Source organism: Erithacus rubecula (assembly GCF_903797595.1).
Source record: "Erithacus rubecula genome assembly, chromosome: 22".
NCBI lineage: Eukaryota > Metazoa > Chordata > Aves > Passeriformes > Muscicapidae > Erithacus > Erithacus rubecula.
In genome coordinates, this window is record NC_136674.1 from 3,769,156 (window position 1) to 3,791,854 (window position 22,699).

At 41.3% G+C, this 22,699-nt stretch overlaps 2 protein-coding genes across 2 annotated transcripts in view; both read right to left on the minus strand.

Moving 5' to 3' along the window:
* Positions 1 to 485: 485 nt before the first annotated feature.
* Positions 486 to 12,191, minus strand: NSRP1 (nuclear speckle splicing regulatory protein 1). Its single transcript, XM_079325066.1, has 7 exons — positions 11,779 to 12,191; positions 10,597 to 10,684; positions 5,654 to 5,710; positions 5,361 to 5,492; positions 4,641 to 4,848; positions 3,947 to 4,055; positions 486 to 2,082 (listed from the first exon to the last, which is right to left on the minus strand). The coding sequence occupies exons 1-7, from the start codon at positions 11,796 to 11,798 to the stop codon at positions 1,062 to 1,064; spliced, it is 1,635 nt and encodes a 544-aa protein (XP_079181192.1). The 5' UTR covers positions 11,799 to 12,191; the 3' UTR covers positions 486 to 1,061.
* A 631-nt stretch (positions 12,192 to 12,822) lies between these two features.
* The window catches only part of EFCAB5 (EF-hand calcium binding domain 5), a 35,648-nt gene continuing 25,771 nt past the window's right edge, over positions 12,823 to 22,699 (minus strand). Inside the window, exons 12-21 of the mRNA XM_079324674.1 lie at positions 22,334 to 22,487; positions 20,043 to 20,344; positions 19,205 to 19,377; positions 18,261 to 18,489; positions 17,419 to 17,571; positions 16,156 to 16,253; positions 15,175 to 15,428; positions 14,601 to 14,830; positions 14,313 to 14,409; positions 12,823 to 13,006 (exon numbers count right to left, since the gene is read on the minus strand). Coding sequence (XP_079180800.1) covers positions 12,879 to 13,006; positions 14,313 to 14,409; positions 14,601 to 14,830; positions 15,175 to 15,428; positions 16,156 to 16,253; positions 17,419 to 17,571; positions 18,261 to 18,489; positions 19,205 to 19,377; positions 20,043 to 20,344; positions 22,334 to 22,487 — 1,818 coding nt within the window. The 3' untranslated portion in view covers positions 12,823 to 12,878. The remainder of the gene's footprint in view (positions 13,007 to 14,312; positions 14,410 to 14,600; positions 14,831 to 15,174; positions 15,429 to 16,155; positions 16,254 to 17,418; positions 17,572 to 18,260; positions 18,490 to 19,204; positions 19,378 to 20,042; positions 20,345 to 22,333; positions 22,488 to 22,699) is intronic.

Below are 22,699 nucleotides of genomic sequence, written 5' to 3' on the forward strand. Positions count from 1 at the left end.
CAGCTGTTTATACAGAACAGCAAAACCAAACTGCTCCACACTGGAGTATGTGCTTAACTACTTGATGAGCTGACACATAAAACTCATTCCAAGCCTTTATAAAGTGGCAGCATTTGCATTTAATTTTAATCACACTTTGTCTCATTGCTCACTTTGCTGAACAAATTATTAGGGAAACACCAATCTAAAAAAACTTTTATATATATATATAAGTTCACCTTATTCTAGCATGGAAATGATAAACTCACAACAAAACAAAATGAAAGAAACCATTTTTTAAGTGTCATGGCCACTGTCAGATCCCACTTACCTAGTTGGAAGATGATTTTATCCTTGAATGTGAACCTCTGAACAGAAGACTGACAAATCTAAAATATCATTTAACAAGTAGATACAACTGTAATGCATGAAAACAGACTCATCACCTTATTCCATGTGAAAAAAGATGCAGTAAAAGAACCTACACATGAAAAAAGACCCACATATTTGATCCAATATGTATCTTACACTTTATTAACTGTGTCTGTACATCAGGTCCCCAGACTAAAACCCACACATAATACAAAATCCATACCTCAATATGCATATATCTTACAAAACTCCACTCTACATATAGAAACCTCCTAGATCATTATTCAGGTTGTTTTTCTTGGTTTTTTCACCCACTTTTCCAGGTTTGCTTCCCATTTTTGAGAGCAGCAGTGGGCAACAAGTCCTCCTAAGGGCTGGGAACACATTTGTTTCAGCAGAGTTCACTGTTTTGGCTGCTGCAAGGAGCAGGGAGATGCATTCTCACCTTATATTATTTAACACTCTCAAGTCTGTCCATAATCTTGCACCAAGGACATGGTACTGAAGGGCAGGGTGGACAACCAGCCCCATTTAACATTTCAAGTGCACACACAGACTAAGGGTGTGTGTAAGAGACCCAAGAGTTGTTCTCTTAAGGGACACACAACTTCTCAAAGGAAAGCCAGGAATGAAGAGGTAGGATAACCTTTCCTGTAGCCCAGAGGGCTCTCCTCCTGGCTGGCAGCCCTGTCTGTGCCTAGCCCAGCCCATCAATCCTCCTCCTTCTCGATGTAGGGTTTGCTGCTGACCCGCGCCATCTGCCGCGCCAGGTACCGGTCCCGAGCTGACATCACCGTCTCCTCGTTGCTCCTTTTGGCAAATTTGCTCAGGCTCTCAGGTGCTTTCTGTGCTTGTTCCTTCTCCTCTTTCTCCCCATCTTCTCCAGCTTTACGTTTCTGCTCAGACATTCCAGAGCTGGAGCTTCCCTTCTCATCCACATGTCTGTCTTTTCCCTTTCTCTCTTTACCCTGCTCAGCCTCTTCATCCTTTTCTAAAGATGTAGGAGTACTTCCCCTCCTCTCTCTGTATTTCTTTTCATCACTGCTGTATTTCTCTCTCCTCTCCTTTGCATGATCTTCCCTTTCTCTGTATTTCTCTCCTCTCTCCTTCTCTCTGTCATTATATCTATCTTTATCATTTCTTGTTCTTTCTTTCTCTCGTTCTTTCTCTGAGCCCTTCTCCTCTCTTTCCTTTGCCTTCTTCCATTCTCTGCCATGCCCCTCCCTCTCTTTTCTCTCCTTTCCCCTTTGTTTATCATCTTGATCTTCCCTCCTCCTGTAGTGATCTTTACTAGTGTGATCCCCGTGCCTGTGTCGCTCTTCCCTTTCCCTCTGGCGATCCTTCTCATGGTTCCTACTTCTCTCATAATCCTTCTCCCTGTACTGCTCATCACTCCCCCTCCTGCCTGGCCTGCTCTCTCCCCTCTGGTGACTTGTTTGGGCTTTGGTGCGTGGCTCTTCCTCCCCACTGGATGAACTTGGTGACCTGGAATGCCTCTGGCTTTTGTGATGTTTAACCTCCTCTTCACTGCTCACAGAGTTCTCCCTTCTTTTCTTCTTTTTCAAACTTACTTTACTATGCTTGTGTCTCTTGTCATCATCACTACTATCAGTTCCCAGGTCAGTATCATCATCTGGATTATTTTCTTTCTTAGAGGGCTTCACTCTTTCTTCTTCTGATTTGTTCCTTTCGTTGGGTTCATCCTGGCTGTCGGGTTTTTCTTCCTTAATCCTACATTTTTTACATTAGAAAAGAAAAACAACATTAAAAAGCCTGAAATCTTGGACTTTTCTATGAACTGACTTCTGGCTGGGACTTAGGCAAAAGATGCTGCTGAGAAGTCTAAGAAAGCAAATCTGTCTGTGGCTCAGGTTCCAGGAATCCAGCACAAAATATCCACATCTGGCTCACTGGTGAATGTGAGCTGAGGAATTTATCTAGAAGAGTGACTGTGGTAAAATATGTGTAGCCTCCATCTAAGGAAGAAAACCATTGATCCGTGATCCTGTGTAAGCCTGCTGGCAGATTACAGGTTTTCCTATGTGTTTGGTCCTCTATTCACATCAAATAATTATCCAGAGAAGATGCAGGTTGTGTGTTTTGCTGACAGAGAGAGGAACATGGTCTTTTTGACCCAGTGTTTCTGAAGATCTCACTTGTGACTAGACAGAAATGAGTAACTTTGAACAGCTCAAATATTCTTAAATGCAAAATGCTGACCCATGGAGGGGGTTATGCTTTGTCACTGTCTTCTGGCTGATGTGGAAATCCATGTTCATTCACACCAGCCATGTCTCTTCCATTTAATCACACAGCTCCAGGAACAGCCTGTGGAGCACTCTCATGAGTCAGCACACCAGCAGTGAGGTTCTATGTCTGCTGAATGCCTGAAGGCATGGACAGCTTATGAACAATGACTAAAAATTACACTGAAAAGTTTGGTAATTTACTTAGTAACCCAAGTCAAAGGTGGATCACTTTAGGGACACCTCTGAGATCTAAAACTTGAGCTGAGCTGTTTTCTCTCTGTATCCTGCTGTGTCACCATGAGAAATAATAACATTAAAATATACACCTGAGTTAATTTGAAAGCCTTGCTGGGAACACCATTTACAGGACAATTTGTTTCCCAGAATTAATTTTATGTGCCACTAAAAGAAATTTCCTTAATTTGCAAGATTAAAAAACCATCATTTCAAATGCTCTCTACACAGTACAAAATCACATAATCCTGAAGACTTCATGGAGAATTCCCTTAATTCAGGCAGCTGAGTAAATTCAGCGATCACTTTCTTTACTTAGGCTAAGAATTCACTTTCTAACAATCAAATCTCAGATCTAGAAGACCTCCTGATGAAAGCTGCATTTTCTTTGTGATAGCAAACACTTAATTGGTGGCATCCGTGCTTTAAACCTCCATCAAATGAGGTTTAACCTTATTTAATTGTTTCAAATTATCAATTGCTGCAAACAAGAAACATTCCTTTCACACATTTATCTACAGGGCAGAATGTTACCATTTTAAACACTTAAATAAATCAGTCTCATCTCATTACTTTGCTTCGGAATGTTCACATATTCAGATTTCAAAATACTCCCACTGGATTTCCTATATATTTGATTAATTTCCTTTTACCACAATTTGTTTTTTACGCAACTAAATGTGGAGTAAGTACAAAGTGAAGAGATTCACATTCTTTGCAGGAAATTCATAGCATTTTAATTTCCTATGACTTACTGCTGCACTCACTATTTTACGTCTTGTCCTCCTCATGATTCAAAATGTGTGGCTTAATACAGATTGCTAAATATTGTGCAAAATAAAAAAAAAGTAGGTTAGAATAATACCAAGAGGAATTACAATCATAACTGTCTTCTTGGTACCTTTCAGACAGTGTCCCTGTCCTTCTTGTTTCATTTCTGCATCACTGATGATCACTGGTTATTTACCAAACAATTCAGTTAATGAGTTGTAAGAAATTACCAGTTTACCTTACCACTGTTTTAGTGCTCTTTGTCTAATCTTCCAGTGAGGATGGAATCACAGCCAGATGCTGGTTTTTATACCTGAAACCTTGTTGGGATCACATCCTACCTGGCTTCACGGAAGCTGCATTTAGGCATCTCTTCTTCTCCCACACGCTGGTTTAAAAGATGTCTGTAGAATCCACTGAGATCCCTCTGCTTGGTCACATCCAGGTATGCTGAGAGAAAGAAAGGGAGGCTGGATTTACTGTGCCACAAATACTTGCCACACACAACTCACAACTGGTCCACACCACCACAACTGCAATTTCCATCCTGGAGGTTTTCAAATCCAAAGTGCAAAAAGTTCACAGTAACCTGATCTGGCCCCAAAAGCAGACCATGCCTGGAGCAGGCAGCTGAACAAGTGACTTCCAGAGGTCCACTCCAGCCCAGTTTAACTAATAATTCCACATCTTTACATCTACTCCTAATCTTGACCACAATGTCTGAGGTAAGGACTGGAAACATAACTGTACCCCAGGCTTACAAGTCTTCCTTCAACAACTGACCCTCCTTCAAAAATTAAAGTACCATCCCAAATAGTACTGACACACAATCAGAAGAGCTTCCTCTGTTCCATCTGTAACATGTGCAGAGGAAAGTAATAAACCAAGGTTGATCTGATTCAGGATCTTCTAATCTGGCCCTCTATGATTTTAATTATCTCAAGCCTCACACAGAGATCACCAGATGAATATACTGTAAATCATGTACAAGGCTCTACTTCTTTTTCAGGACAATTATTTTACAATGAATCTCACCCTCGAGAGCTGATTCTCTTCTTTCTCTTTCCTCCTCCTCAGCTCTTTCTTGCAGCTTCTTCTTATAAGCTGAAGTCACAAAAGCCTCTTTGTCTGCAAACTCTCCTCCTTCCATTTCACGCTCTTTCTGAATTTTTCTTTCCATTCGTCTTTCTTGCTCCTTCTTTCTAATCTCAGCTGCTTTGAGGATATTGTGGATGTATCTGGGCTGAGGTAGAAGAGAAAAAAATTACCATGATGAGAGGTAATTGTGGTGGCTGAGAAAACACAAATTGGGATTGATGGAGATGTTGAATTAAGTTGGTAATGGAAGAAAACTGTCAGGAGTTACTCTAATGTGTTCTCCCTCTGACTGATAGCTATGCAAAACAAACTGCCATTCCTCTCAGACCCTAACACAGCTCATTTCCCAGCACCAAGAGAGGTTGCTGTATTCAATCAAAACACTTATCCCATCTTTGACTAGGAGGATTTTTACTCTAAATGATTTTTCATTCCTCTGTCTTCCTAACTGTAACCACCTTGCCCTTCTTTTAAGGTGTGGGAGGTTTCCTTTTATCCCCAGAACCTGACAAGAGCATTCAAATGAACAAGAGTAAGTAAATGAAAGTATCACTTGTAAGGATAATCCAGCAATGCTTTGAAGTTTACAAGTTAACCAGTCACAGTTATTCCCAGCAGGCAGCATTGGACAGACAGGATACATTCTCAGGTATTAACCTTTTTGTCATCATTTCCAGCAAACATCTTGGCACTGCTTTCTTTCTTCTTCTGCTGCATTTCATCATAAATACTGTCATATTCATATACTGTAGCATCTTCTTCTAAAGCCTTTTGAATCTCCAGTTTAGTCTAAAACAAAAACAGCGAGGAGGAGAAGAAAAGATGTTGAAATAATAATGAAATCTTTATTATTTTCAAATATTTGATTCCCATATTGTAATTTCAACAGATCTATAGTATAAACTTACCTATCAGAACATTGAGAGTGTAAATTAAAAATAGTCCCTTACCTGTTTCATTGCTTGCTTTTTCAATGCTTCTCTTTGAAGACTTTCCCCAACAGTTGGCTGTAGGAAGGACACATTGCAGAAACAAAATTAATTACATTGACACAGATAATATTCTTTTTCTACCATTCTAACAAACAACTATAAAATAGTTCAATTACAAACAGTTGCAATTCAGAATATATTGAATTCTTCCAGAGATGTAGCAGTCACAAGCAGAGATACTGACAATCATATGAAAAAAGAAAAACTATATTCATAATTAAATACAAAAAACTGCAAGGATTTGGTATTTATTTCACATCTCAGTTACATCATCAGCTCAGACATAAGAACACAGCTAAACAGGATGTACTTCAAATGTTACTGTTTGATTTCTCAAGATTAACATGCTAGAAAATAGCAATCTTTCCTAAGAAATAAGAGCTCCCTACTGAAATGTTTTGTAATTCTACTGCCTTTTACAAAAAAAGCTTTGCACTTTATTTATTTTTTCTTGGAATTAGTTTTGACCTAAACTACATGTCTATCTTTTCTCAACCAATAGATAAAAGTGTTTATTAAACAGATTCACTATAATGGCAGGACTTGTATCCTTGTTTATGTAATTAAATACCTCTTAATCTTAAAAAGCAAAAATAGGAAGGAAAAATCCTTTTGCATTTTGGCAGCTTCCCAAGTTTCATAACTTTGACTAATGCATGCACTGTGTCACATTTAAAAAAGGCAAAAAGATTCTGTAATTTGTTCTTAATAAAATTAACAAATGAAAGCCAAGTAGCAGGGAGCTTGGCAGCAGGAATTAAGATCCTCTGAAATCAAACAGAATTAGCACCATCTAAATTCGACCAGATCCCCTGAACATGAAGGCTTTTAAATTCATTTGATGTTCAAAATAAAATAATAACACGCCGTGACCTCTCTTTCTTATCCTATTAAAACTTTAACAGATGTGTCAACAAGGAGAAACACCAAGTGCTTTTCCACAATTTTCTACAGGACAGACTGTAAACAGTGCAAATCTTTTTTTCCCACTGGTTAATTTCAGGAACAGGGAAGCTGTGCAGGGATGGAGTTTCATTATACGTGACTCTGTGCACTCTGTCTCCCTCTCCTCCCTGCTCAGAGGTACCTGCTTGAAAAGGCTACAAATGAGTCAGTATAAACCATAAACAAACACTTTAAATTAGCATAGAACACACATCAGCATTACACAGAAAACTATTTGACAGAAAGGTACCTCAGCAGTGAACAATCTCCCCTGCACTACTCCAGAAAGCAAGGGCTCAATGAAAAACAAAACAGATTCTGCAGTTATAGTATAAGCTCTACTCCATCAAAATATTTGAAACCCTGCTTAGAGTGTTTTCCTTGTCTGCCTACATGGAATAAATTCACTGATCTACAAAGATCAGGTAAACACTAAAGTAATACATAATCTTCATTATTGGACATATGATGGTAAAGAAGTCCATCTGCCATTTCTCCAGACTGGCAGTAAGTTTACAGAAAACAAACACCTTCCTCAAAGGTTTATGGTGGACAATTTCCTGTTGTGCTCTGAGCTCTGACAGATGAGAACTTCCTGTCCCTTTGTATTGTTTTACTTATCAACTGCCCATTTATTAAAGGCCCTATAAGCTCAGCAATCTGTCTCATACTTTTTCCCTCCCTCTAGTCAAGCTATTCTTCTGAAGCACAAAGCTTGTAGTTCAATATTTTCTGGAAGGAGAAAAAGTTTTAACCCTATCCTGTGAAAGGACATAGAGTCCATGCAAATCAAGGAACTCTGAGAAATGAGTCTCTCCAGTCTACCACTACCATGGAAGAAAGCTTGTACAACTGAAAAGGTTATTTAAGAAAAATTTAAAAAAACAATTAATTACCCCAATTGCTAACATTACTCATGGTTGTCTCCATTTCTTAGCTCCTCACTCTAAAATGAGTTACTCACACCCTCCTGTACATGGATTTAGGAGTGAATTCTTATGGCCTGCCCTCACAGAGAAGTAGACAATGCAAGTACAACCTGCACATGAGACTCCAGCCTGCACAGTGCTAAAAAACAAAAATCATATCAGGCACCAGGTTCTTCTCAATTGACACACAATATGAGTCATGGCTACTAGCAGAAGATCAAGAGAATGGACATGAAAAACACATCATGTACACAGAATCAGCTTTTCTCAGCACTCCATCCTAGTTTCCAGAAACCAGATCAAGGACTTCCTGAACTGGAGGATGCACCTGAACCATTGTGTGCATCCCTTAATTTGATGAATCCATTTCTGAATCCATTTATATTTCTGGCCATGCCACAGTATCCTGTAGCAAGGAGTTCCACACCTTAACTACACAACTTCCTCTTGTTTAGATTAAACCAGTTACTTGGTAATTCCATAACACAATCTACTGCTCATATGATGAGAAATGGCAACATCACCTTACTTCTCTGAATTATTCTTGATTTTACATACATCATCCTGAGCTATTCTTTTCCACTTCCTCCTTCTCAGAAAACTCTCTTCTAGGAGTCCCTTGCCTCTACACTTTGCATGGAAACTGTTGCATAAACTCCTGTCAGCACCAGCCCCAATTACTCAGCAAATCCTTTTAGTCAAACTTTCCCTTTGAAAAGTTGCAAAGAGAATGGAAGGATCCATAAGCAAAACCAAAAACCTGAGCCTACAAGAAGTTTTCTCCTTATTTTTAGTTTCTGCCTGCTTAAACACTCCATTTATTTTCTAGGTGGTCACTAAAAAGCCCACCAAATCCAGCTGACAAATTCACAGAACTGTTCACACTGGCTCCACAATTTCCTTCCCAAATTTAGCACCAACTGAGGTCTATGTACAGTCATTTGTTCATCCTGTATTAACAAATCAGTTTTGAAAGACTGGTACAGTACAAGACCACACACTGGGTAATTCTGGGGCAATCAGGAAAGAGAAATTTTATCTGTTGTACCACAGAGGTAATTTTAACTAAACTCCAAAGGTAAAATGGAAACAATGAACATCACACAGACTGACAAGCCACCTTTTCTCAGTCAACACTCTATTTCCTGAAAATTTCCATCCCAGATGCTCTGTTTCTTATGAACTAACACAAAGACCATCTTCAACAACTAACAGCCACTAATGTACTTAACCACAAGGAAAAAAAATTCAAATTCCTTCAGCAAGCATAGAGGCAAAATCTGAGTGAAAAATGCATAGTAATGTTAAAAAAAAGGGAGCAAAAGTTTGGTATCTAATATATAATCACAGACAAGTCAGGTGTGCAAAACTTTATTAGAGTTCAGTTAAAAATACATAATCTCCAGACATTTGAGATGTAGTTCTGACTGATATGGTAGCAGACAGGAAATGAAACCCCTCCCAAATGCTGCTCCTTATCTTGAAAAGCTCTGAAATCATTACTGAACTAATAAAGTAATTCTCATTTTTTTAAAAAAACAATCTTCTTTGATAAAGTCAGTTATGAGATTATTACTTTTTGCTGGGTATGTACCATAGTGATGAGCACAACAACTTTTAAGAGCTTTTGTAACAGACTCTGACAGTGAATCTGTCAGCTTTTCTGAAAGGGAGGATACTTGAGCTGTTAAGCTAAAAGCTGGCAGACAGCACCATATATTATTTTCACTAGAATTATTAGCATTCATTCTTTTTTTCCCCCAATGTTTAGATATTAAGAGAAAATAAAGAAGTGAAAAAATACAAGATAGCCTCCAGGAAGGTTCCTAGGCCTGCCACATAACATTTAATGACAACAGCTTAATGAGATTTATTCCTGGGATCTGGAAAATGTGGGGTCAGCTCCTTAATGCAGAGGAAGACAGCAAAGTGCTGCATTACCACCTCCAGCAGATGCATCTAAAAAGCCTCTCTCTACAGCTCAGTGGAGGGATGGACCTCTGTGGATCACAGTGAGGAAAGAAATGGGATTTAAAACACATTCCTGTCCTGTTTCCTGTAAGCTGCACTGGGGCAGTTTCATGTTGAGGGTTGAGTGACATCACTAGAAAGGTCCTCAGCCCAGTAAAAAGGGAGCTCAGACACCTTCAACAGCAACATTCCAATTTTTTTTTTATGGAACCAGATACACAGGGGCAGGGAATTGCTAAATTCAGGCTTTCTGTGACATAAAATTAACAACTGCTAGTTCATTAAAACAAAAATAGATCTTAGAAGTAAATATTTTGGTGGGTGAGAAACTGACCAAAATTATTTGATGCTTTATTAGCATTGTTTTTCTTGTCCACAGAAGCATGGAGTGAAGCTCTGGGGAGGAAAGAACATATTTGTAACACAGAGTTCCATTCCAGCAGCACATCCAGATGGGATTTATACAGCACACAGTGCCCTCTACTGGGGCAGGGACAGAGAGAGTACTTTGAACCTAATACTTTAAAAGAAATTAAAAATTAAACAGTATAGAAAATAACACTCTCACCAAATATCATACATCTCTCTCGCTTTAGAACTTTTGGGTTGTACAGCTTTGCTTTTGTTCCCAGTATGAACATCATAAAATCAATTACATCAAATTTGGGTGGAATGAGCTAAAGGATAAAAGACACATAACTACCACATTTTAAAGTTAGTATTTGAGGGAGACCTTTGATTACTGCTGGTCATTCTATGTGCAGGCATTCACCAATGATAGCCAACAAATCTCTATAAGCTACAACTAATTCTGGCAAACAGGTTGTCACATGTGCTGAACTTCTGGAAGAGTTGACAGAAAGTAACAAAAAAATCATCACTTCCATGCAATGCATACTAGAGAAAATACGGATCATATTTCACACCCAAATCCAAAATGATGACACATATCCTAATGACTCTGCCAAAATCTCCTCATGTAGCCATTAAGGGGGTTGGACACAAATAAATCTGCAGAATACAGGGCAAATTTCAGAAGAAAATTGTTGAACTGACCTCTTCATCTGACTCATCTGCAAACACCGAGAGCTTCTTTGATGCAAGGTTTTTCTGTGGCAACTTTTTGGGCATAATAAGCCCATATCTAGGGAAAAAAAAACCAAAAAACAAAAACAACTTAGCATCACTGACAACATAGCACGTTCAAACCAAAAATCTGCCCTTTACCATTTGAGAAGTAAAAGGTCAGCATCAACATAATGTATCAAAATGTGAGCAGCCTTTTCAGCAGAGCACACCTGCCAGCTTCTGCCAGAGATACTGCTGTCTTTTGCCATGCAAAGTTTCTGGATGTAATTATTGCCCTAAATTAGGACACAAATCTCTCTTGTCCAGAGTTCTCCCAGTAATTTTCTTTTCTCTCTCAGAGAAGTAAGAAATTACTGTTTAATCTGAAGGGATTTAGTCTTAGACTACACTAGGCACTATTCCATGGCTACATTCGTAGTGCTGTAATTTCACGTTTTACTGGCAATGTAACCACAGCAAAAGACAAGATTTACAGTCAGATTATGTCGAGATTGATTAACCACACACAAACAACTCCTCTGCTGACAAAATCAATCTCGGTGCTAAACTCAGTTCCTTTTGGTGCGGAGTAACCTCTAAATCAGGGATTTCTTGTGCACCTGTCTTTCCCTATCACTGAGTGAATAGTGGCACAGCGTGTGGCTGAACGGGAACACCCCACAAATCTGGGGGTTCTGCACCATTCCGGGGGTACCACACAAATCTGGGGGTTCTGCACCATTCTCGGTGTACCCCACAAATCTGGGGGTATTGCACCATTCCGGGGGTACCCCCATCCCCGTGAGCCCCGAACGCCCCTCAGCTCCGTCGGACCGGCCGCGGAGGCCGCGCAGGAGCCGCGGCTGCCGCGGCCGCTGCTCGAGGGTGGGAAGTGTGAGGAAACACTGAGGAGATTCTCCTCCATAAGAGTGAAAAACTCCCTCAGGCAACACCGCCGCAGCCTCAAGAGCCTGCCCGCTGTTTGAGTTCTGCTTGTTTTTAACAAACACAGTTTTAAAGTCAGGCCAACACAGCGAGGCCGCGCGGCGGACACCTAAGACAAGCGAGTCCCTGGGGAAAGGTTTTGCAGCGCTCGCCCCCGCCCTCAGCGCCGGCCCCCGAATCCCCCCGGTCAATGCCCCGGCCCGGCGCGGCCCTGCCGGCACTCACTGCTTGCCCAGCGCCGCCATCTTGTCCCGCCGCCTCTCCCCTCAGCCGCTGCCGTTCCGCGGCCGCAGATTCCTCACGGCCGAGTCCTCCCCACGCACTTTCCCCGCCCGTCCCGGAGACTCTCACGGCGCCGAGCCGCGGTCCCGCTCCGGGAGGGAAGCAGAGAGCGGGCGGAGGGGGCTGGAGGCGGCGGGGGATTTTTTTAAGAGCTCGTTGTCGAGGGACGAAAGTGCTGATGAGGGAAGGGCGATGGCGGGTAATCCCTGAGGGGAGCAGCGGGGGAGCCGGGAGCTCCTCACGGCGGGGACGGGAAAGGTTCCTGAGGGGAAAAATCCCTGAGGGGGAAAAAGCCCCTGAGACGCTCCCGGGCCCGCCTGTGAGGGGCTGAGGAGCCACGATGGCTCCCCCCAGCCATCACCGACCCATCACTTATGTGATAATTGATATTTATAACACTTGTTTCCCGCTAAAGACTGAAAGAGGAGTTTAATTTCCCAAAATGTTTCTTTAAAAGTGATTCTGCCAAAAGAGGTGTTATTGGAAAGATGAAATCTCACTGCAGACAGTGCAGTTGCTGTAATCTCAAGCTTTATCCCAATAACAAAGTATTTTTGTGTAATATTAATAGTGTTGGGCTTTTCTGCAATGTGTTCAGAAGAACGTTACAAAATGCTGATTAACAACCTTTATTTAAAATTATTCCTAAAAGGTCCTTTAAGGAAACTAAACCTTAAAAATTAATGCTGTATAATTTATGAGCATTGTAACTTGGGAGCCATGAAGATGTCCCAGCCTCTCATTTTCCCATTAGTAAGAACCTGTAGTTGATTAAACCTTTAAAATCCAGTAGCTATAGTGGCAAAATTCTTCCCTTTAATGTTTCTATTGCTTTTTCTTGATAATCATTAACAGATTCCCTATCATCTTAACTAATAATCCCTAACAGATTTAATCCATTTTAACAACAAATACTAGTGCCTATTCATAAAGAATAGAACATCAACAGTTAATTTAATACAAGATGTGAAACAGCAGAAACACAATGATGAGAAATTAAGAGATTTAATTGGAGGCACACTAGAACTGGATGCTAAAAGAGGCTAAGGATGTTCTATTTCAGTGTGTTGGCTCTTTGTGATCTCTGCGAGTGCCAGGCAGGTGTGCAGCCACTGGTACAGGTATTCAGCTGGAGCAGAGTCCTCCTGCCACACTGCTGCTGGAGGGATATCTGGAACAACAACAACAAGCTGTAAATACATCAGGGAAGTCAAAACTGTGAGCAGTGTTGCCACAAGAACAGATCATCCCCTCAGCAGAGTTTACCCTGAATCCAGTAATTCCAGGAATGGTGATGCTTTGAAAAGCACAAGCTGTGTTGTGACAGTGACCTGTCAAGCGCTGATTTTCCACTAGAATTTATCTTATTTTGTGGTGGGTGTCCTGTTGTACAAAATGCTCTGCTATATTTTAATGCTAAACCAGCACTTATATATGGAACATATGGACATTGCCTGGTGTTCATTTTAAAAGAATTTCCATAACTGAATTATACCTGCATTCACATCCCTGATCTGACACTGCTCTCACAGAATAGGTTCCATCCTAGGAAACCAACCTTTCCTAGAACACCTGCCATTTCCAAAGCTACATTCTTTAATCTAATTACATCAGCATCCCTAGCTGATGTAGCTCCAGTACAAAAACTGGATGATCTAGGCCTGTTCTGTTCTTTCCAGTGAATTAGTTTAATATATACAAGAGCACATGAAAAGGAGCTATGGCTGCCTGAAGTGTTTACTCTTTATCAGCAGGCAGGGTATTGTTGATAAATACCCCCAGCTAAAGTAATAACTGTTGTCCACATTTGGCTTTTAACAGGCCTCTCAGACTGGTATTAGATCATGAACAGAAAGATCTCAACGAGAACAAGTAATTTCTCTTGCAGAGATATTGCAAATAATAATAACAGCCTCTTGACTGCTCTGGCACCAAAAAAAGCTCACGTTCATTAAAGGAGAGAAAGACAGACTGACAAACAGCTCCAGTCTGTGGCCCATGAGTACATTAAGCACTTGGCAGATGGTGTTTACCAAGATGAGGGTTCACATTGTGTCTTCCTGTTTGGAGGTGGGTCAGTCTCTAGGGCAAGGCACAGAGATCTGAAGCAGATTTACTTGCCAAAAGAACCATCATTCTTCATATGTCTTTACATATTACTTGCCAAAAGAACCCTCATTCTTCATGCTTCCCAGGAGGTTTACAATGAGGTCATTTGTTCTGGAAGGTTTCAAAGCTGATTTGCTCTCCTTTTCTGAAAGCACTTAATTTTGAGTTTAAAATTTAGCAGGTTGATTTCTATTGACCAAAAAAGATTGCAGATATTTAGGACTTGTTATCTGTTGTTTAATCTACTGTGAAATCAAAATTAATTTCTGAAGTAAGGCCCTTTAAAGCAGTCAGGTGAACGTTGCCATTGACATGGTTTCATTGTTGAACCATGCCTGGTAACCTCATAATGAGTTTATGATATTTACCAATGATGAGGTCCAGCAGCAGCTCTGCTTGAACTTGCACAGATGAAGCAGTTGGATCAAAGCAATAAATCTCCTTAATCAAATTGTCATCAAGTTTCTGCAATGCAAAGTACAAAAAGATTAGGGTGTTAGTTAAAAAGCTTTCAGAATGAAAGACAGATGAGAAACATATAGGAAATCTATAGGTAATTATTTCACTTTCATTTTCCCCTTGGCAAATTCCACTGCATCTTCTTGGAGGAGGAGGAGGAGGAATAGAAAACAAACTCTCAACAATTGAATTCTAACCAGTTTACACTGACTCCAGCTCTCAATCTCCTCAGAGTCCTTCCAGTCTGGATGCAAAAGCAGCAGCACAGCCTTAACCACGTCGTGTACCAGAGCTGGGGGTTCTGCACAGCTCTTTATTCCAGCAAAGCTCTGAGCACTGAGCTTCTGGACACACTCACGCAGCTCCTGCAGCATGAACCGGTGGAACAGAATCCCTGCGTGCCTCAAATTTGCCACACGTTCTGCCTCTGCAATCAAAAACAAACCTCTCAAGAAGCTGCTCAGAAACATCTGCTACTCAGGACTTACATTACTGACTGACAGTTTATGTGCTAGATCCCTGAGGGCAGCAAGGTGTCTGCTTCACACCTTTGATTTCAGCATCAAGTACCCCGGGAGCCAGAGTTAAAATCTGCCCATTCTGTTTAACTCTACTCTGTTAAGCTCTCAGACTTGCTTGGGAGTAGTTTATATATATACCAAGGATTTCTATTTGTCTTTTCATACTTGTAGGAACGATACTTTTAATATAATTTTACTGAGATTCCTAATTTCACTCCAAAAAGCTATCTCACATCTGTATGCACAATACCCAGCACTTGTGTTGGTTCTGTTTCCTCTAAAGACCTCTGCAGGATCTCTAAGCAGGCAGCTTGGGCCATCTTTAGCATTTTCTGCAGGTCTTTCTGTTCCTCAGGTGGTAATTTCTTCTGCTGTCCGATGCTGATATCAAATATGCCAAGAGTTTTTCTTGATAGGTCATGGAGAGGTACTGCAATGTGATATTCTCCATAGACAGAAGTGAGAGTGACCTCTGAACTCTCTGTGCACTTGAACAGGTAATCTCTGAAATGAGATGGGCTAGGGTTTAACATCCTGGTTTGTTTTGGTGATTTACTTAGAGTATTTAAGATGCCATTCATGTCTTGTTGTTAAAATAAAGGTATTACGTTACTAAATCATAGTTTGTTTCCTTGAACTGAAATTTGCACAGCTCTAAGTATCATTCAAGTCATGTACACAAAATAAAAAATAGCATTGAGAACACAATATTGCTTAGCCAAGGTGATTGCTTAAAATCATGAGAAATTAACAAATCTTGCTTTGAAAGCAGTTTGCTGTTTCTAACTGCATTGACGTTTGTTCTAGACAGTTTTATAAAAAGTAAAAACAGCTGCTGGAAAAGCAAATGGCTGTTCAAGCAACTTTCACAACAAGGATGATATTCTTAAAAGACAAGTCTGTGAGGATCTTGGCAGTGAAAGGAAACAGAGAATTGAAGGAAATGGGACTAGTATGGCCAGGAAAAAATACAGATTATTCTAAAGAGCAAAATGGTTCAGTGTAGGCTGTAATCCTGCAAACCTTGGCAGCTCAGCTGGTAAGCATTAAGTCAGAAGTTTTTGCAGCCAAGTCATAAAGAAAATACTCCTTAGCCCTTCACTGTTCAGTGCCATGTGCACAGACACCAGAAGCCTTGATAGTGAGAGAACTGCAGCCAGACACTCTCAGGGCTTCGTGTAATGTGGGTCAGCCTGATGCAACCAGTCCCATTGCAGGTGCTGGAGAATACCTGAGGAGGTTTTCCTCTCTGAGGAGAACAACAGGAGGGCTGTGGATTTCCTTTTGTCCTGTGTTATCTGCAGTGATCACCTTACACAGAGCACAGTCCTGCCAGAGAGAAAAGAAAGGTTTAGCAGCATCCAAGGAAGGAACAGATATTTTGAAGCTCAGAGAGAGAGAGGAAATGGTTTCTTACAGGAAACTCCCATGTACATTCAAGAGCAATGGGGTTGTTTAAAGATATTTCCCAACACTGCTCAGTTTTATTCTCAGAGATGGGTGAAGAACATGGCCCAGACCTCCCTCAGCCAGACTATTTAATCCACCCCAGGCTCCACACTGAGGAACACCCACAGGCCTAGAGGTTTCCATTCTTTTTCCCATCCTCCTGCCGTCCTTTCTCATGCCATGTTTGTGTCAGTGTGTCTTGACACATGAAAAGCACAGAGGGGAGTGAGTGACCTGGCTATCAGGCAGCTAACAAGGGAACAGTGCTGAGCCTGGAATGACAACAGAACACTGCCAACATAAACCATGCTTATCAGAGGAAGCAGCTGAATTATGGCTGCAGCAGATGTTGTACAGGCTTATGGATGACACAGGATCAGTCCTAAATATTGCATATACTATTTGTCTTCTTAACTTACTGGTACATGAGGTGACAAGCTTTCCAGGACCTGAGTGCCTGCAGAACAACAGGAATATGACCTGCATGAAGTGGGGCTGCATTGACAAACTGGCTAATTGGGAACCAGTCACTTCCTGAGCTGTATTTACATCTTGGCTGCTGACATAAGTTCAGAACAAAGAGCTAATACATTAGCTGGAACATTCTCTTATCACTATAAAATACCATTATTTTGACATGCAGAGGATCTCCAAAGAGAAGCATTTCCTTTAGTGGAAATCCCAGACAGTGAAGCTATGGATGGATGGATGGGTGTAGGGTTCTGCTCTATTGGTTGCTATGCAGCAGTGAACACTGAAGTAGGAGAAGACTCCCTTTTCATATGGAGAAAGGGTTATACTCGCAGTGCTCTGGAATTCTTTCACATGGGAGGATGAAAAGAATGAAGAGGGGTCTCCTTTACAGAGGCAATCTTCCCTCCCTACCTTTGTAGTCCTTTTGTTGCATGAGCTGGCACAAGAATCTTGTGCAGGCTTCAGCTTTAATGATAAAACCACTGGAAAAACACAGGCAGCTAGAGATGGCACCTCCCCTCTAAAGCAGCCTTTCAGCCCCTGATGATTACAGACCTTTTCTCTGCAGTACCTTGTCTTTGTCAGGTGCCACCAGATAGGTTGTGACAGCTTGGATGCTGGGTGTCCTGGGATACAACCAGTCCAGAGCCGTGACAGCCACTTGTAGGACATTTTCCTGCATGCAGATGTAGTGGTAGGCTTTGCTGAACGCATGGCAAACTCCCTGTGAAAGCAGAATCCTCCAAGTGAGCCAGACAATTCCACAAAATTTGGGAGAAAAAAAGCTGATGCAATGTTCATGTTGTAACGAATTGCTTTAACCAGAATTTGTAAAGTGGAAAAGTGACTGTGAAATGTCCCTTATCAAATAATGCCCTGAAGCACTCAGTACCCAGTCACGGCCAAATCCTTAAGCAGACAGAGCTTTTAGTGGAAATAGCCAAATGGACCAGTAAGGTTGGCTTGCTGCGCTCCCTGCTGCCCAGATGGTGCATCCACAGTGAGGCTGATCCCAAAGAGCACCCCAAAGAAATCCCAATGGCTGTCACTTATAATTATTCCACCATGTAAAAAGTGTTTCATGTCATTTTACAGAAACCAACACAATGAGATTGAGAGATTCAAGAAATCAAAGCTGCTATTTTGGATTTCACTCAAAAGGTAAATTAATCTCCTAGTCAAGAGAAGATGAAATAAATTATTGATGAAGTGATACCTTATAATAAATTTCATATAAGATGCTAATCAGCAGGATACTGATAAGGTGCTCTCCTTACACCACTTTCACCATATTCTGCAGAAGGGGACCCACAGATATTGTTTTAGTTGTACATATTACATTTACGCAGAACATGTAAAATTTACAACTTTTTTGCAGGTTGGAGTAACAAACTGCTTTCTGATGGTGCCTACCTCGTAGAAAGTGATCTCGTGTATCTGGAAGATGGATTCCTCATCCTCGTCCTGAAAAGTGTCAAGTCCTAGAATGCCAAAAACTCTCCAATGAGCATCATACAGGGGCAGCACCAGGAATGAGCCTGTATTCTCCTCCTCAAGGCGGGCAGAGTTCCAGAAGTGAACATTTCCGTGGAGATGAGCTCTTGGAACATAGATTGGCTTTCCTTGGTCAATAGCTGCAAAGCTGAAATATAAATTTATGGGGTTTGTCAAGAGGAGCAGAAAACCTTTTTGATGCAATAAATACTGCAGCTTTGATCTGTCTCTGTTTTTTTGGCCTCAGAGAAAGAAGGTCCAACCACACTCAGCAATCCCATATTTACCTCTTGCATCCCAAAGGCAGCAGTAATAAAGAGACACTTCTCATCCTTAGGACATTTTAAAAACATCAACTAATGAATGGAATGGAAAGGAATACAGAAGTAAGCAGCAGTTACATTTAATAGGTTAGAGACAGCAATGTTTAAAGAGATAAATATGTTTGGCTTTTGGAAATGACAAGTGAAGAAGCATGAAAGCTGTTTATAGCATAAACACTAGGGAAGGAAAGGCATTGTTCTCAAAAATATCCTGTGGATATAAACTGGCATGAGGGAATTAATTTTTAAAGAAGAAAATGTAGGGCCAGTGCCACAGACATTTGCTAAAGGATGAGATTTATTAGACTGTGAGCTAATCTCCCCAAGGAAAGGAGTGAAATCCCAAACAGAACAGTTCTAAGCAGACCATGTGGAGTATAAGGACATGTATAGGATATTGGATCATTCCACAACCATCTCTTGTGAGATTTCCTTTCTGAAGTACTCCATCAACCTCAATTTTCAGTGTGTCCCAAACACTGCCCCATACATTCCAAACATTTTAGAGGAAAAGGAACAGGTATTTTCAGCTTTTCTTACCTGACACCTTTCATGTCTCTGTGCAGTGCTTGGTTGAGGACATGGGGAGCATTGTCTGCAGTACAGGCCACATAGCGCAGGAGAACCTGTCCCTGCTCTGCAGAGAGCTGGTTCTCTTCCAAAAGGGCAATATATGCACTGATTGTCTCGTGATTCCCATGGGCTTTCATGTCCTAGCAACCAAATGTTCTCCATTACATTCTGCACATTAGCCACTGGCACTTATTTAATGGACTTAGCACTTGTTTAATTTTTGCTGAGCTGCTGCTCCGGGTCACTGAGTTTGTGTGTCACCAACCCCATGACATGGCTGGTGTCTCTGCTGTGGCCATGTCTGCCCAGCACACCCTGTGACAAGCACAAACACTCAGTATTTTGATTGCCAAGGGAAACTGGTTTCCTTTTTCCTGTTGCTAACAGGAAGGAGTAAATAGAAAAATAATCCCTAACTATAATCTGTGCCTAAAAAAAAAGTCCTATGGATTTCTTCTCCAATAGGAGATTCCTTTAAAAAAAAAAACAAACAAGTGCCAGAGTTGCCACATTTACAAACCTAGACAGTACTGCAAGAACACTTCAGCTACACTGAGAGAAGTTTGGCTTTGAGAAGGGCTTCAATGGTGAGGAAAAACAGCTAAAGTCAGAGCTGTAAATTAAAAATGAAACAATTTCCACTACAAATTAATCATCTTTGTCCCAAACTGACTGTGGTGTTTAATTTCAGAAGGTCTAAAACTACAGCTATGGATTTCCAGATCTGACCTGAGTCAGTTCTTCCATAAGAGAGACAAAATTATCCACGAGGTTCTTTCAGTCCTGTCAGAGCAGGGATACCTACCTGGGACAGGGCCTTAATCGTTGCTTTGTACACTGGTTCCATCCTTGTTACACTCCTCTCAGCTGCTTGCTGGATATCCTGCAGCCATTTCCACCTGGCTGAGCTTTGTAAGCTCTTGATGTGACTTTGTTCCACACTTCGTTCCACACTTGTGGTCAGGAATCTCATCAGGTTATCAATAGTTTCATCCTCATTGCCAGGGAGCTTGGAAGCAATTAATTCAAGGAAAGTCTGGAATGCCTTTGGGGATAGCTTCCCCCTTCTACAGAGCTCAGGGTATTGGGAGCAAAGCTGTTCCCTTGCTAGTAGGAAAAAAAAAAAAAGAAAATAAGACAGGGAAAATTTCGTTTACTAATCAGTTTTGCAAAATATAAATCAAGATTTAAACAGGCTTTGGGTGGAGTCCATCCAGCCCATCCTTCTAGATTTCTTTCAGCTGTCTCCTGCATGGAAGTGGTCACACCGGCAGGTAATCTCCAGTTTCCATGCTTTTCTCTCGATGCCCGTTTCCCTGCTGTGAGGAGGCATCCCGCGCTGCGCTCCGAGCCGGTGTGTGCGGCTCTGGCTCACGGGGGTGCTCTTGCACAGCCTGAGGAACGTGCGGGCGCTGCCCGGCTCCGAGAAGCCTCCACAGCTTCCCTGCGACTGATGCTGCCATCATTTTTTCTGCATCCTGTTTTCAAATCCTGTTGGACCCGAAGATGTCCCTGCTCACGGCAGGGTACTGGACTAGATGATCTTTACAGGTGCCTTCCAATCCAAACCATTTTATCATCATTATCACAGAATTTAGCTGAAGAAGTAGCAAGTACTAAGTTGACCCCAGTTGTGGTGGGGTCACGATGCTTAATGATGTCTTATGCAACCCATTATCTAAGGGATATTCAGTATTCTAATTTAATTTCTGATTTTCTGACAGAACTAGGATGGAGAGCTTTTTGATCATATAAAATGTTTGGATTTTTACCTCCATTTTCTCCTCACTTTGAAGAAAGGGATGCCGAAAAAAATACACTTGAATGAATGTGGTAGGATCACTTCCTTCATTACTGAGTCAAAGCATAATGAATTATTTCCCCCTGTATATCTAATGTTACACTTTTCACTTGTAAGGGCAATCAAATAATTCTACTCACTTTTTTACTCTGTGTTTCCATCCAGAAGTGCAATGTCTGTGAACCCTTCCCCCAAACCTGCCTGTTCCACATCCTTGAGAGATTAGGTTGAGTCTGCTAGAAATAGTTCACGTTCCTGTTAGATGGTATTGATTTTGCTATGCTCCCTTTCTATTTATTTGTTCTTTAGTTTATGAGCCTTTCATGGAAGGGACTGTGTCCTTCCATATTTCCATGGTATGTTCTGGCATTCTTTGAATACAAGACAGAGTGAACTGCCAGTTTCTGCTGGGTGGACAGCCTGGAGATGATTAACTGTGACATGCTGGTGTGCTCCCCACCCCACCAGCTGCCTCCAGTGAGCTACAGGATAAAGAGATTTTGGTGGTTGCCAAAGTGAGCCATTTTTAGTGATTTGCAGCAGAACAAGCACCATGAAGACAAGCATGATGATGAAAAGAACAGTCCTTTCCACCTAGGCAGACATGCAGACATGTTCTTAATTGTTAATACAGTGTTTCAGAGCATCTTTTGCCCACATGGTAATATGCATGAGGATGCCAGACAGGCTCAGATGAACCTGCAGCACTTCTGCTGGACCCAAGTCTTTTCTATCAAGGACCAAATTTGCTAAGTTTATGCAGTAAAATAACCAACAGAGAAATGATACTCAAAGCTGCTCTGTAATTCATGAGAGCTGTGTGACAGTGTGGATAACTACAGGCTATTTGAGATCTACAAGGAAAGCTGTTCTCTCCTGTGAGGTACATTCCTGCTGGAAGCACAGTAAAATGTATCTATTAAAAATAGCTGGATAACACAGATGGACTGGACTAAAAGTGCAAACATGTCCTTAGGCTTTATGTGTGTTTTTTCACTGCCATATCATATGTATACATTGCATGTTACAGCTGAAATAATTTTTCAACTCATCCCAGTGTCATTAAAACATTGGGCTACCCCTCTGCCTGGGAATTTTGCACAGGGGGAGGGCATGGAGCAATGCATTCATAAGTAGGTCTGGGTAACTGTTCCTTTCCATTTTACACCTCATACTGTGTATGCTTATGACTGCTTGCAAAACCAAACTGGTGTTTGCAACAGCCTCATTAGCCCTGTCACTGAGTGGCTGAAGGCTTCCTGTGCTGTTCTCACAGAGCAGAGATTCTTCCTTACCCTTCATCAAGGCATCTTCTCCCATTCCCTTGAATGTTCTCAGAACAGCAACCACCTCTGCCAGTTCTAGAAACCCACATACACTGCTGTCCCACTTTTCAAAAAGTGCCTCCAAAAGCCGTTTCCTTTGGGCCATGTGAGACATGTGTTGAACCTGCAACAGATGAACAGTTGATGTTTGGTAACTCCTGGACACTGATGCTGGAACCTACACAAATGGGGACACTACACAAGTGTGGACACACTCTGCAGTGGTTGTGCCAATCACATCATTCCTGTGGGCCAGGCCAAATCTATACATACATGGCTCAGACCTAGAGATGAATCATTAAACCTGGGAGATAACTTAGAAACACTAAGCACAGA

Excerpts from the sequence above, each read along its gene's own strand:
- NSRP1 (XM_079325066.1), bottom strand. The coding sequence starts at position 11,798 with ATGGCGGCGCTGGGCAAGCA. Across the intron at positions 5,711-10,596 it reads CAGATGAGTCAGATGAAGAG|CCAACTGTTGGGGAAAGTCT; the intron begins GTCAGTTCAACA and ends TCCTTCCTACAG. Across the intron at positions 2,083-3,946 it reads TGCAGCTTCCGTGAAGCCAG|GATTAAGGAAGAAAAACCCG; the intron begins GTAGGATGTGAT and ends TAAAAAATGTAG.